This window comes from Amblyomma mixtum, chromosome 2 (genome assembly GCF_055824585.1).
Source record: "Amblyomma mixtum isolate Tamu chromosome 2, ASM5582458v1, whole genome shotgun sequence".
Lineage (NCBI taxonomy): Eukaryota > Metazoa > Arthropoda > Arachnida > Ixodida > Ixodidae > Amblyomma > Amblyomma mixtum.
In genome coordinates this window covers 257,309,685-257,324,544 of record NC_143013.1, presented here as the reverse complement: position 1 = coordinate 257,324,544, position 14,860 = coordinate 257,309,685, and the positions used below count along the sequence as shown (strand labels likewise).

Genomic DNA, 14,860 nt, shown 5'->3' with positions numbered 1-14,860 from the left:
AACACAAATAACAGTCATTCTTGCTGTCACCATGTGGAGACTAGGTCCGTGTTCAGTAAGTACTTTAAAAGAAGGCGTGAAGCCTCCTTTCAACAAAATCGGTTCCCGCGCGGGAAAACAATGCCTTGAAGGGAGATGTGAGGGAGTCCTGCCTTCTTGAGAGAACTGAATCACATGCACCTTTGTGCGTTGTACAGAGTAAAGAAGATTAAGTAATGTCCTATATCACCGCACACACCACACATTTAACATAATGGAAACTATCCCGGGCCAGTCTTATACATCAACGGAGGAGTACGAGTACCGTCCGTGCGTATGCGGTACAGTAAAGTAGCTTGGGATCTTTGGAGACCCTTGGTAAAGAGACGCGCAACAACGGTCTCATTCTCGAAGGAAACCCACGTGAGGCAACGCCTGTAGGGAGTGAAAAATGGGGAAGAGGGAAAGCCGAAACCAGGGACGAAGGGCGGCTATAGCTTGTCTACATTTTGCGCAGCAGTCTGCGCGTAGTTTTACTTTTACTTGTTCTTCATACTCCTTCACATATTTTTTTCGGCCGCCATGTTTCTGGGTTTTTCTTCACTGAATTCCCATTGCTTTCTCTCACCGCTCTCCAGCGCTTGTTATCTGCTTTTGCGAGTTCCGTTGTTTGTGTTTCTCTATGCTTTTCGTTCTGATTGCGTACAGATTACTAGCTTCTTGAACTACTTCCGTTTATGTGATACTTTTTGCCGCATGTTTTGTTTCCTTCCATTCTTTTTGTCCGGAACAAGCAAGTCCGTTTTGAAATTTTCTTCGCTTTTTCAACTTTTCCTTTCAGCTGTTTGGATTTTTCTGTCTGGAAAAAAAAGTGCCGCCGCCCGTCGTAACTCTTTCACCACTTACTGCCCTGCCGCCTTTGTTTCACTGCGTTTTGGAGTGAGTTCAAGACGTGCGCTGTCACTTATTCAGCGATCGTTAAACGGTCGGGGCACGAACGGCGGGGCTTCCACGTGCTAGTTCTGTTGCTGTTGTTTTGCTTGCTGGCATGTTCCGGCAGTAGCTGAAAAACTTTGGAGCGAAGCCGAGGAACAAGGACCCCGAAGGGCGCGTTCGACGCCGGAAGGCCGCCGGTTGAAAGATCGGGAAGCGTGAGGGGGGAAAACAAGAGAGAGGAACAGTGTGTGTGTGGAGTTTGCGGGCCAGGTGGTAGAGAGGCGCGGTTCGTTTACGGCACCTCGACGTTCGGGGAAATTCCTCTCCTCAACTTCTCAAGTGTGTCAATTTCTTCGTTAGAAGAAACAAGTGTGTTTCGATGAACAAGCGTTGCTTTTTTAGTTTTTAAAATCTTGACAGGTACTTTCTTTATATATATTTTTCTCTTGCAACACAATTCGGCTGTCAGAAGTCCCGCGCCCAGGTGTATGGAGAAGATAACTACTGGTTGTCAAGCTTGGAGGCTAATTCCAGCTTGTACACGCACACTTCGGCCAGGGTAACAGTACTTTTGGTTTGCAAAAGAATCTTACATCTTGCACCGTTGCAGCAATTTATGATTCTAGTTTCCGTCAGCCCCCCCCCCCCCCCCTCCTTAACCACACCCTCTCCTCACCCCTTTCTTTCTTTTTTATTTGAGACAATTTGGTACAAATTGGCTCAGGAGGCAATAGCAAAAGACCCTGATGGGGCCTGACTAGGCTATGCCCCCCTGACGGCACAAGCATCACAAGTGTACATATGATTACACATCATAAGCAGACCAAAGTAAAACACATCAAAACAGAATACAGAAAGATACAGATACACACCGTCTTAGAAAAGGAAAATAACTTATTTGAACTGTAATAATACAAAAACATTTTCTTATGTACTGCATCAAGTTTATCAGTAAACAAAAATGTTTCACCAAACAAAAATTGATAATGTGAAATGCAATCTAGCGTAAAGTAATGGAATATGATCTATAGTGCACGATGGTAGTACAACATAATACAGATTAATAGTGCCAAGAGTTGTCTCAGGAGTTTAACCCATGCACCTCCTGCTCAGATAAAAATATTGCTTTAACTTGCTTTTTCAATTGAACAGGAGACACAACAGAACTTATTAAGTTTAATATTATTAAGTTTCTCCAGCCATTGTTCATATTGTCAGCAGTGATAAGTTATCATCAACAAGACCATCACCGCCACAGACAACAACACCACCACCATCACCAACATCTCCACCACCACTAGCACCACCACTATCACCGACAACACGACCATCAAAAACACCAGCAGCATAAGCAACAAAACACAATGATGAAGTGGGTCATAGTCGGTGGTACGAAGCATAATAAGGATGCAATAAATGTCTAGGTCACTACCGAAAAGAAAAGTTGTAGCCTAACTAGTTCAAAGAAATAGTACCTGGTAGGATATACCTGTGAATTACAACGGGGATTACCTTGCGTTTCGATCACCCCCTGTCATTCGTTGGCGTCGTGCTATCGACCCGTTGCGTTGATAGCGGCATCTGCTACTTCAAGCCCTTGCCATTTGTCCGTTCCTCTTCTTGGCGCAACAAATACTGTGCTATAAAAACCGAATAGAACGAAATACGTTAGTGTGTTGGCCGAACGCCGGTGTCAGATTCAAGAGGTCGATGCTCCAGAACACGTCTTGAAGAGCGATGCACAGTATTTTTGTTTCATTTTCTTTCGGCGGTAGGCTTCATATGTGTTGGAGCGGCCCTTCTGCATTAACTGCTGGGCGCTGCACAGCTTTAGACATTCTGTAGACTTTGCTAGAGTTCGTTTAGAGTGTTGTTTACTCTTGATATTTCATGCTTAAAGAATACAAAAAATGAAACAAATGACAAAACAACCTTATCTCGTCCGATATTATGAGTTTGCTCGAGAGCATGCTCGTATTTTATGGATCACTAGCAAAAAAGCCACTTTCCTGAATGGCGCGTACGTGTGTATTGCAGAGTTCAATGGTAAAAGCATATCGTAGAAACGGGAGAAATGAAAACCGGGTCCATGTTCGGGGAGTCATGAAAAATAGGGAGGATCTAATCTCCTGGAATCAATGTATATCAGAAACTAGGGTGGCAGCTTGCACCAGACGTCGACACACATTTTGTTGTGAAGAGCATGAACGAAGCGACAGACGGCAAAGAGACGGCAATACCTTCTCCCTTTCTGTCTCGTTCTTGCGCGCTGTTTTCAACAATGTAAATAAATCGTCTGCTGTACAGACACAACCGTGTGTTCACAACACACGTGAACTTTACGACGATAGACGGGCGATGAACGGCGCATGACGCTGTGCATTCACGTTTTAGGGCCTCGCAGAAGGCTGGAGGTCCTGTTTTCGAGGCGTTTTTATGCTCCCGATTGAAATAAAGTGCCGCCGCTTCCAAGCGTACGGCAGCAGAACACAAAGTAAAGTCGTTCATCGGCGGCCAGCTTTGGTAGTTATAATCGGTCGCTGACCTGAAACGGTGCCTCAGGCATCTCTTCTGTCTCTTCTGCTCGTTTACGGGCTTGATTAGCAGAAGCGGGATGACTTACACTGGTTAACAAAAAACAGTCATTGTTTGAAAATTGCTGTAGTGTTGCTTCGTGTATGGGAAGAGATAAAAAAAATGGTTTAGGTTTATGGGGTTTAACGTCCCAAAGCGACTCAGTCTATGAGGGACGCCGTAGGGAAGGGCTCCAGAAATTTCGACCACCTGGGGTTCTTTAACGCGCACCGACATGGCACAGCACACGAGCCTGATAAAATAATAAAAAAAATGTTGAAACATCACATTTTAAGTTCTCTCAAACTGTTCAATAACCCAAATAAGGAGCAATTACTCATTAGCATCCACTTGAATGTAGCCTAGATACGTTGGTCTAACAAAGTTCTCCCTTCATGTTGGTGATAAATTCGTCCTGTTGCTACGATCTGCTAGCTGTCCTGGTAAGCTTAGTTAGTAGTGCGAGTATCCCAGATAGGCGATAGTCCTGTGTTTGATCCCGGGACCATGGCGATCTTTTCTGAGCTAGTTTCTGAGAAAACTGCATAGTTTTCCTTTATAGCCGTATGGTTGCGCTTGTGGTAAGAATGATAATTACTCCGTAATTGAAATATACTGCACAGTTGAGGTTCCCCGTAAATACATTGGACTAACAGTGTTCCATAACCAATTCTGGCTCATTAAGACGTGATGCCACAGACGTATTGCAATAACAGATGCAATAAGCATTTGGGTTCAGGAAGTCTTAAATATCTGGGCAATACTGTACAATACTGCGTAAATATAATTGATCTTCTTTCTCGTTGAAGTGCTGTGGGCCTGAAAAGAGATTTTTTTGTACATGTATGGGATGTGCAGCGCTGGCAGCGGGCGGACACAGATGATAAAGGGCCACAGCAGAACCCAACCAACTAGCCTAGCAACGCGCCCGATTTTGTACGCGTAGTTCGCTTACATAAATCTTAACGTCGTTATAAGCAAGTAAAGTAAGCTTATTAGATTTCAGTAATCAATTCCAGGACCTCGAAACAGAGCACTATACATCCCTAAAGTTGCAATGTTACAACGAATTTGCAACAAAAGATTTCTTCCGCTTGTTTCTGTAGCTGTAGCGAAGTTTTTGCACCATTAGTCCGTAGAAAATTTATGCTACACCGATACTAAGAACTACACATTTGCGTTTGTTCCATTGAGCTAGAATGAAACATTATACATTATGTTGTAATTATTCCAGCCCTAAAGAAGTGTAGCTGCGCCAAAATTCAAGTGCAGATTACTGACTGCGTAGCTGCACGAACGGGAACAACTCCAATGTTCCGCCCGTGAAGGCTAACCTCACAAAAGCCTTGGAGGTGGAGTAAAGCTGAGTCGGAAAGATGTATTTTTCTGATAACGCGGAACTGCATATCTTGCAGTAATGTATGTCATACATTTCAATGACGTAATGGCCAAAAAGTGCCAGAGAAGTCGTGCTCAGAGGAACAAGGCGACCCTCCACCACTTTTTTCTTTTTTTTTTTACAGTTCGCTGCTAGCATATTTGCTGCTGACGACAGTTTGCGGAAACCGAGTTAAACGTTGCTCTACGCCGTGCTTCGTCTTAGCTGTGATGAACGCGAAGAAAGAAAGCTTCTGCTTGCAAGAACTATTTCTTTATTTATGCACGCTTGTGTCGTTCTTACTGGCTCTGTTGGCTTGTTGCTACACATTAGCTTGGTCAGCCCTGAGCGCTTGCCAACCACTGTTCCGGTTCGTCACGCTGCTGTACTTGCTCGACAGGTTCTGACTCTGCCGCACTCTTCTGCTTTCTTGACGTCATTGTTTCTTTCTTTATTCTTCTTTTCCTCTTATATCATTTTCCCCCTCTCCCTCAAAGCAGGGTAGCCAACCGCAACACCCTTTGGTTGACCTCCCTGCATTCGTTCAGCCACATTCTCGCTTTCTTTTGGCGAAACTGTTAATTTCTCGCGCGGTGTTAATTAGTAGCTGTTTTAAAAATTGCTTCATCGGTTAAAGGAGCTATATATTCGCACGTCTCTTATCGTTGCGACGTCCACCACTCAGCAGGAACCCGCGCTGGTTGAAGTTCAAGTGGTATTAATGCTCGATAATTTTCCTTCGCCAATGTTGCATGTTTATGCCACCATGCATCGCTATCGTAATGATCACGCTTACTAGGAAGTAGAAAGGCTTCTGGGATTGTGAGTGCAATGCCGAGATAATTTAGAAGCAGCGGAACCTTGCTATAGAAAATTAATACGGATAGAATTGTTGCTAATATTGGGAGTTTTGCTACTAAATGAGTCACTTTTGTAATAAATGTTGATTAGATGATTAACAAATGCCATGAGCACCAAAAGAGTGTCTCGTTGCATACTCTACGTTAAAGAAGGAGCTATTTTGTGTGCAAGCAGTCTATTGTTTCACTACGGGCCTTGCCCAGTCTTTTCGTGTTCACCACCCAACCGAATTGTAGCAACTATTCTTCATTATAGTAGTAGTGGTTTATGTAACTTGTCTTACAACGAGGCGGTTAAGGATTCATAGCAATCCTTTTGCGCCCGTTCATGATCTTGACTTACATGAGTTATGCAGTTTAACGGGTCCTTGACGCAAGTCAGTAAAAGATGGTGAAGCTCACGGCATGAAGGCCTACTTTCTCCTATTCCCTGGATCCACTGTGCGATGTTTTGATGACGCACACTTAGGTATGTGTGATAACGCTACGAGACGACCTTATCAGGTGCACTAAGGCCTGTATCTATGCATATCTACGATGAGGCGGGAAAACCGTGGCATTCTTGCTGAGTCTTTAATGCCGCCGTCGAAAATGCCCGCCATTACTTTTACTGCTCGGAAGTTCCCCTGCGCTGGAAGTAGATAAGTATATGCATAGGAGTTGAAGGTGTTTTCCGAGTGCAATACCACGCGGGCGGATGTCACGCATACTACTGTTGCTTTTTTTTTCCGGTGGCCATTAATGTGCCGTGCCAAGAATCTGGGCACAAACACATGACAAAGCTCGCCTTGTGATATCTTTCTGCGCACCGCTTATCTTTACTGCTCCAGGTTTTTCCGTTGAGGCGCGCGCGAAGTTACGAACGCTTGCGTTTGTGTACGCGCAAGACCCTTGCATTGCGCCGTTCTCGGTTTTGTCCCCAAGAAGCACAGGCAGTCGGCCCAATATTTGCCTTGCAGGACGGGCTCTTGCTAATACGTTTCCAACGTAATTAATAATGCAGGTTTTTGAAATGATGTTATGGAAATCGTGGAGCAGTAACTATGATTTTAAAAGATGCACTCACAGTTGCTTCGAATTACTGCCGCCTCTGTTTTTATTTTTATTCGAGGTGTTTGGCAAATTATGGGCTAAAGACTGCAACTTGTAATTTGTGCGAAAGCTTGGTGTTGTTCAGATATTGGTATCTCGTGTGTGCAGATTACTGCTGCGTAATCGAAAATTTGCAAGAGATGTTAAAAATCTAGTAATTTCAGGGATAAAAAATACATTTTGGGCAATAAACTGAATGCGTAAAGATGATCACCTTGAATGAGACTGTGCTACAGAAATGATTCGTTCGTTCCTGACATACCTTGAAGACTGGCAGTGTAACAGACCATTTCCTTTTGCAAGGCAAGAGTGCTTTTTGTTACTGTTAGCGGTTGTTGCCCAGATTAGGTTAAATATGTTAGGTTAGAAGCACAAAAAGCGAAATATATTTGCATCTGTACTCTCAAAGGTAGAAAGGCCCGACATACTGAGAAGACGCCATTTACTGCGGAAAGTTTTTTACGGGGAAAACATTAATATCCCAGTTTTAGTGAGAGGTGAAATAGACTCCAAGCATTTTGTGTTCATTTACGATTTGTATCTGCTCCCGTCCTAAGCTCAGGGTACTGGTCATTTGCATTCCCTTATTTCTGGCTCGAAAAATATCGTACCCTTTCATGCCATTGATCGGTTATCAGGAAATGAAAGGCGCGGTAACTGTCTCACTTCTTGGTGGACGCCTCAACCACGCCGTAAAATGAAGGAAGGAAGATGGGAGCGAAAAAAGAACGAGAGAAAGAGGTGCCGTAGTTGAGTGTTACGCAATAATTTATACCACCTGGGGATCTGTAAACTACATTCACTTCGCACAGCACACGGGCGCCTTTTGCGTTTCACCTCCATCGAAACACGGCCGCTGCGGTCGGGGTGGAATAGGATTTATTTTTATGCGGTTCATTTTTCAACAAGATAACACCTGCCGTACTTCATTATATTTTAAAAATACGTGAGCTACACTTGGACCAGATACGAGCAGTGTCGCTGTCAGACGCATTTATTTCTTTACAAGCCTCCCGTGGAATAATTCTATCAGAGATACGCTACGGCCTTCCGATGTAACACCTAATTTAAAAACTCCCAGGTCAGTGCGCCCATAGCCAGAGTGTGACCGTGCACTGGTGAAACTCTCCACCAGTTTGCGCTGTTGCTACCACTAACGCTCATGTAGCTATATCGGAGTTCCTCCTCAGCACTGTCAGTAGCAAAACAGCTGAGTGACGGCGATCATGGCGCCACTGTATGACCAAGCATGCATTAAGTGCACTGACGAGCTTCCTGGCCCGGAGAGATGGCAGCTGAGAGCTGTTTCGAGCGGTATTTTGTTTTTCCCGCATTTAAAGTATAAGTACAGGAATGCAGAAACCCTAACTTACGTATGCGCCGACATCAACCTTAAGTTACCGGCCTCGTGAAACACAGTTGCATTATTTTGCCGACACGTTCTCTCCATGTGTATCTCCATTTTTAACCTTGAAAAACAATACGCTAAGCTTCGAAGCCACCGAAACGTCAACCCCATCCGCCACTGGTTTTCCCATGAACACCGCACACAAACCTCTGACGAAATTTAATGCTTCACTAATGACAGTTCCTGTGGGAGTCGTACTCGATGAGGCAAGGCGCGTGGCTTGGCAGATGCACTGTTCATTTCTGTCATTCTTTCTGCTGTTGCTCGGTTCTTCCGTCCGATCGTCTCCGCTTCTCTGTTCTTTTATCTCGCCACACGCGCCCACCTCCTTCCTGCATCCAGCAGCTTGCCTCGGATCCTGCTGCGCCGCCTCTTTCCTCTAACTTCCCCGCTCGTAGCTATACCCCTTGCGGCTGCGTCAGCGTCTATATAGACTCAAGGGCGTTAGACGAGTGACAGGACTCGCACAGTAGAAGAGGGTCCGCAGTGACACCCGCTCCGTCTTGGGATGTTCTCTTCCCCCCTGTCTGGCCTACCGTTACGGCGGCTGCTCGAGCAGGAGCTTTCACCATTGCATAACTCGTCTCTGGGTCAGCCGTGCGTTTTTACAGCAGCAGGGCAGCAGACAGCGTTCCGCGTTGAGCTATACAAAGGCACCCCCGCGGCCCGCTGCGTTAGGTGCTATCAAAAAGTGTTGATCCACAGCAGGGTTTCGACGCTAGAGCCAATGCTCATGGAAGACGAGGACGCAGTGCTAAGAGAAAGGCAGGTGGGGATAGGGAAGGAAGAGGGCTAACGGGAGAGGAGGAGATGTGTGCATGTGCTTGGCAACGTGACGCTATGGGGAAGCGAGAAAGTGGTGGGACGGTGCGAAGGTTCGAGGGCGACGGCAAGAAGGGTGATCGTATCCCAGGCCGAGTTGTCGAGTCGACAATAACGTTATGTACCCTTCTTCTTTAGCGGCCGCTCCGTCGCTCGTTTCACTCGTACGAGCACGCGGCGGCGGAGGCGACGCGCGGCATGGTGCGACGTCGGCGAGCTGTATGGGAATGAATCGACCAATGAGCTTCCCGTCTCTCTCCTCCTCGGCGAGGGAACGCGCGGGTCTATACGAAGCGGCGCGTTCCGTTGAATCGCCGTGGCTCGCGCTCCGCGCATCTGTCAGCAGCGCGGATCACTCGCGATTCATCGCGCGCCACAGACGGGTCTCGGCTTTCTTTCAGCTCGCAAGCGCGGGAACTCGATCAGGGCAGCTCATCCTTTTTCCTCCGTCTAGCCGGGTCGCTTTTTCTGTAAAGTCACTACCTCAGTGGAGGTGGGCAGGTGGATAGGGGTAACCAGAAGCAGCAAGTTCCTTGGACCGATCTCTGTTTCTCTCTCGAATCACGGTTGTTTCTCGGGCAGTTTTTCTGTCTTGTCGCGTGTAGGAGTGCGCGGTCTTTTTTATTTGTGAAAGAATAGTGTTTTGAGACTGGTGTTACAAGCCTTTTGACCAAGATGAAGGTGAGTGTCTTGTGCTTCTCGGTGATCTTATTGGAAACGGAGTTTATCTCACGCTCACTAACCACATACGTTTTACAATCAAAATTTACTCTGCTCCGCTGCTGTTGCTTTCTAATACAATGCTTCATGATAATGCTTATCTATATCTCAATGCTTTCCAGTGAAGGAGTCGCAGTATACGCATTCTCCAGTGCTCATGGTTCAAACCTCTGTAGATTTTCTTGGAGGATAAGCAGCGCCTCTTCTGGGAACGGGAGGCGTTGTTTTTACGACTTAGATGCTTATCATAGCATGCGATTTGGTCTCTCTGTAGGGGGAGTGCTCTTGCGTTGTTGAACATATCCAGGTATAGATACCAAAGTTATGTTTTTGTTGCCGTTGACCTCAATGGGCACTGGCGACTGAATGTCACATTCTGGGTTTCTAGAACACGCGTGGACGTACTCGCATATCTAGGGTTCTCTTTCGTGCCTCTGCAATGCATCGGCGGAGCTCGTCAAAAGGGCGGCCGTACTTTTTACGACCGAATGCCAGCGTGCTTGGTTGTAAGGCGCTGCGTAGATAACCAGGCACCAACGACCCCTTGCTCTCTCCAAAGTATGCCGTGATTTCCGTTTCCTCCGCTATCTTGCCTCGCGCGCTCAGTGTGAAGCCACAGGCATAAGCTTCGTTGAAAAGAAAGGCGTTGAAAATGCATGAAAAAGTGCTCCATCTCACTGGAGCTTGCAATGGTGGATGGAAAAGGATGAGTAATATTGAGCGACATTTTGTTTTTTGATGAAGTTCGGACGGACTGCAGCCAATTTTTTCCCTGCGATCGCGGTTAGGAATTAATGACAATTTTGTCTCTTCCAGTGACAATAAGCTATGCCCGAACCAAGCGCAAAGATACTAATGCATTTGGCCAGTCAGACGCCTTCGCTAAACTCTCACGCTTTGGTACACGATGAGAACATTGATTGCGACAACGTATACAGTTTACAGAAAAAGGAAGTAAGAGTATTGATTGCTTTATTTTGAACTGAAATGAACTCGAAAGTGAACAAGACGCCGCTTCACTTCTTGAGGTTTTTTCATAAACGTTCAGCGCCTCCGATTCACATATATGTGCGTCTTCTCCGCAGGGGGGAGCCGGCAAGATGCTCTCGACTTTCTTGCACAAGCTTCGGCGGACCAAGGAGCCCGGCGCGGACCACATGCAGACGAGCCTCAAGCGATGCCTGACCACGTTCGACATCACGCTCCTGGGTATCGGCCACATGATGGGCTCCGGCATCTATGTTCTCACCCCGTCCGTAGCCAAGAACACGGCTGGACCGGCGCTCATCGTCTCCTACATCGTGGCCGGCATCGCCTCGCTGCTGGCCGCACTCGCGTACGCCGAGTTCGGCGTGCGGTTCCCCCGGGCCGGCTCGGCCTATTCGTACTCGTACTTCAGCGTCGGTGAGTTCTGGGCCTTCTTCGTCGGTTGGAACGTGGTGCTCGAGAACGTCATCGGCATATCGGCCGTGGCCCGGGCCTGCAGCGCGTACATAGACTCGCTCACGCACGGCGCTATCAAGGGCGCCATCACGAACGCCACGGGCGAGCTCCCGGGCCCGTACTTGTCCTCGTACCCCGACTTCTTGGCGCTCGGTATCATCGTCATCTACGTGGCGTTCATGTCCGTCGGCGTGCAGGCCACGTCGTGGCTCAACAACATCCTCTGCTGCGTCAACATCTTCGTCCTGTTCATCATCATCGGCGTGGGCGGCTACTACGCGGACTTCAGCAACTGGACCAACCCGGACACCGGCGGCTTCGCGCCCTTCGGCGTCCACGGGATCCTGGCCGCGTCGGCGGCCTGCTTCTTCGCCTACGTCGGCTTCGATGCCATCGCCGCGTCGGGCGAGGAGGCCAAGAACCCGCAGCGCTCTCTGCCCATCGCCACGTTCATCTCCATGACCGTGGTCACCGTGCTGTACGTGGCCGTGTCCGCGGTACTTACGCTCATGGTCAACTACAAGGACATCGTGCCGGACTCGGGCCTGCCGGATGCGCTGGAAGACAAGGGAGCGATATGGGCTAAGGTGAGTCCTGAAAAGGAAATGAACCGGAGTGATGAAACTTCGTGAAGAGACATCCACGTCTTTAGAACCGTTTGGATGTGTATAAAGTGGACCTAGATATCGGCACATCCTTTTCTTCATTAAAAGCTGTAAGGACTTTGACGTTTAAAACATAGCGCCCCTGTGAAAGCGAAGTATGAATGTCAGGGCGAGAAATCTGGTACTTCTTACTTTTACAGCGTTAAGGCCCTTTTGCTGGCAATGTTTTGCCAGAAACAGTGGATGGGGTGGGGCATCAGATGAAACAGGAGGTTAAAAAATATGTCCCTGCTGAGGGATTTGTTGATTTTTAGCAATGTTTTATATTCTTCCTGCTCAACTTCGTGTTCTGCTGCGGTCGCTTGAACGCGTAAGGTCGGTATTAAGCTGGCGAAATCACCTAGCATAGCGATATTCGCCTTGTTCCTTTGGGTCTTCCCTCCAGCGTTTCCTTGAACAGTGCGCACGTATTTCGAAAAACGGTGGCGGTCTCCCACCACCATCAAAAAACGCTATTAAATTATTCGGAATCAATAAAAGAAGTGGCCTCAGAGTATGTCAGCCTTTATCAAGCGTCCACCCTCCTTTTTATGTGTAGGCGCACCTCTACTGCCTCGTTAACGATGCTGCGCTGAAACAGAGAAGAAACAGGAAAATAAAAATTAGCAGACAGTTTAGGATGGCTAAGTGTGGAATATAGTGCAGTAGCATTAGTTACGATGGGCACTTAAAGTCCTTATTTGCTAAAGGCATTTCACCAAACGGCCTTTACCATAAAGGCCTGTACCCAGAAAGCATTTTCCATGAAGCCTTTCACCCTAATGGCCCTCATCTAAAAGCCTTTGGGCAAAGACCTAAGTAAAGGCCTTCAGCCAGGCGATGCCATGCCAGGTGTAAACATCTGGAAAGTCCCGGAAGGCATTTACCGTGAAGGCCTTCACCATAAAAACAGTCGCTGTAGAGGCCTTCACCATAAAGTTATTTAGCGTGAAAGCCTTCACCCTAAAGGCTTTTATCACAAGGTCTTTACCCTAAAGGCATTTGAGTAATGACCTGGGTAAAGACCTCCAGGTGTGCACGCCTGTAAGGTTGCCCACAACGTGGTGGGCGGCCTGCTAGAAAGCAGGCTTCAGGGACGTATACGTACGTAGGTATGCCTGAAATAGAAAAATTCGCCCTGTAACGCTACTGCAAACACAAAGCTAAGCCGCTAAAACGAAAGCAATTTGCCTGAGTACCAGAGCAGAGTTCGCTGGGGGGTGCGGTAGCCTCGAGCTTATGTCACATCATAAGTTAGATGGAATGCGGCCACGCTCTGTTATGCTCTCGCACTGCTCAGAAATAGCGGTTTTTCTCCCTCCCAGCAGAACAAAACGGCCTCCTATTCGTACTTGTTCAAGGACACATGCGGGAGTGATGCTGCCAAAACGGCGCCCAGAACTTGTATGTATATTCCTCTGTGTAATGCCCTGCTGGTCCTTTGGGGCATTCAAGATAAATAAATAAATAAATAAATAAATAAATAAATAAATAAATAGACGTGCCTGTGTGCTCCGCAATAGTTACGCTGCAAGATGATGCGAGCTGAGCCCAGTGCGAAAACTTGAGACGTCTTAAATGGCTGCACAGCTTCGTTTGGAATCATTCGCGTGCTTCGCGGATCCAGCCTTTGTTTCGGCAGAGCCTGGGAACGCTGATGTCTACAAAGCGCGCTCGTAGCGTGAGCTGCGCATTCCCCGTCGTGTTGCTCATCAGGAATGTTTTGCAGCTGCGTCATACAGTGATTGCGTCCGTGTCACTTCTGTTCGTGCATCGGCTGAACGCTATTGCATATGCTGGGCTGTCTCTCAGCCATGACTAAACTGTTTCGTTTTGATGCAATACGTGCACGAACTTTTTTTATCCTTGCGTTTGGTCCATCTGAAATTGCTCCTTGTGGGACACTGAGTGACGTCGTTTGTATATACAGGTGTTGAGTGCGTCCGACTGCATACCTGGCGTTGCTTTCCGTGGACGAATGACTCCGAGCGAGTCATCCAGAGCTAAAATAGCTTTACGTAATGAGAAAGCTGCTGTGGGCTGCAATGAGCACAGGCAGGCAGGCAGTTGCCGACACGAGCTTTCGCGTGTATGCCTCTATAGCTGTCCTGTGCTGTATAAGGTTCATATGAACTAAAGAAAACAAGCGCTGTAAAACCCTGAAGCTATCATTAAGCACGGCATATAGTGGTACAGCTCTTTGTCTTAACTTCTGCATAGACTGTCCGTGAGGTTCTCCCGCTCTACCTTCCTAGCGATCAAGAACAGCACAATGGCTCGTTGCCACCGAGGCTGTTAATGTCGGTGTGTTGGCCGCTGTTGACGTTGCATAACTGTTCGCGTTAAATAGTTAAATATTTTTTATATTCTCTGCGCCCAACAGTTTTTGAGTGGTATGAAACGTTTGGCAAAAGTTGAGCGGAAATAAACAACAAAAATATCGCTCCTTGAGGAAACTAGCTTTCTTAGATAGTATGAATTTGACAACCTACAAGCGTAACCCCCACCCAGCGAACACTTTTAAACTGTAGGTTCAGGTTTGTATCTTAGAAGCAGATGTGGGAACTGTACACTGCGCTCATATTATACCACCAAAATCAACTTTTTTCTGCGTCTTACTGAACCATGTGAAGGCTACCCGCATTGCTAATGTATTTCCGCTCCGACTCTCCCTTGCCCTCTTTCGCAGATTGTCGTCATCATCGGTGCCCTGTGCGGTATGTCCACGGTGCTCATCGGTACCCTGTACGCCCTCACCAGGATCGCGTACGCCATGGCTGACGACGGCCTCATCATGCACATGTTCGGCACCGTCAACAAGCGCACTAAGATCCCGCTCATCGCCATGTACGTGTTCTCGGCGCTGGCCGCGCTGCTGGCGGTCATTCTGGACATCGAGACCCTGGTGGAGATGATGTCCATCGGGACGCTGTTCGCCTACCTCGTCGTCAGCGGCGGCATCATCATCTTCAGATACAGGAAGCCCGCCAAGAAGGTGGGTGCG

The 14,860-nt window shown here is 47.4% G+C and overlaps 1 protein-coding gene across 3 annotated transcripts in view; it reads left to right on the top strand.

The window, feature by feature from the left end:
• The window catches only part of LOC149363648 (cationic amino acid transporter 4-like), a 100,659-nt gene that overhangs the window by 77,969 nt on the left and 7,830 nt on the right, over positions 1-14,860 (top strand). For 2 of the 3 annotated variants that reach the window (XM_089573621.1, XM_089573623.1), the window contains exons 2-3: positions 10,855-11,799; positions 14,546-14,851. In XM_089573621.1, coding sequence (XP_089429747.1) covers positions 10,855-11,799; positions 14,546-14,851 — 1,251 coding nt within the window. Of the gene's footprint in view, positions 1-9,141; positions 9,731-10,854; positions 11,800-14,545; positions 14,852-14,860 lie in introns of those variants that run through there. The other variant, XM_089573622.1, reaches the window with a different exon arrangement.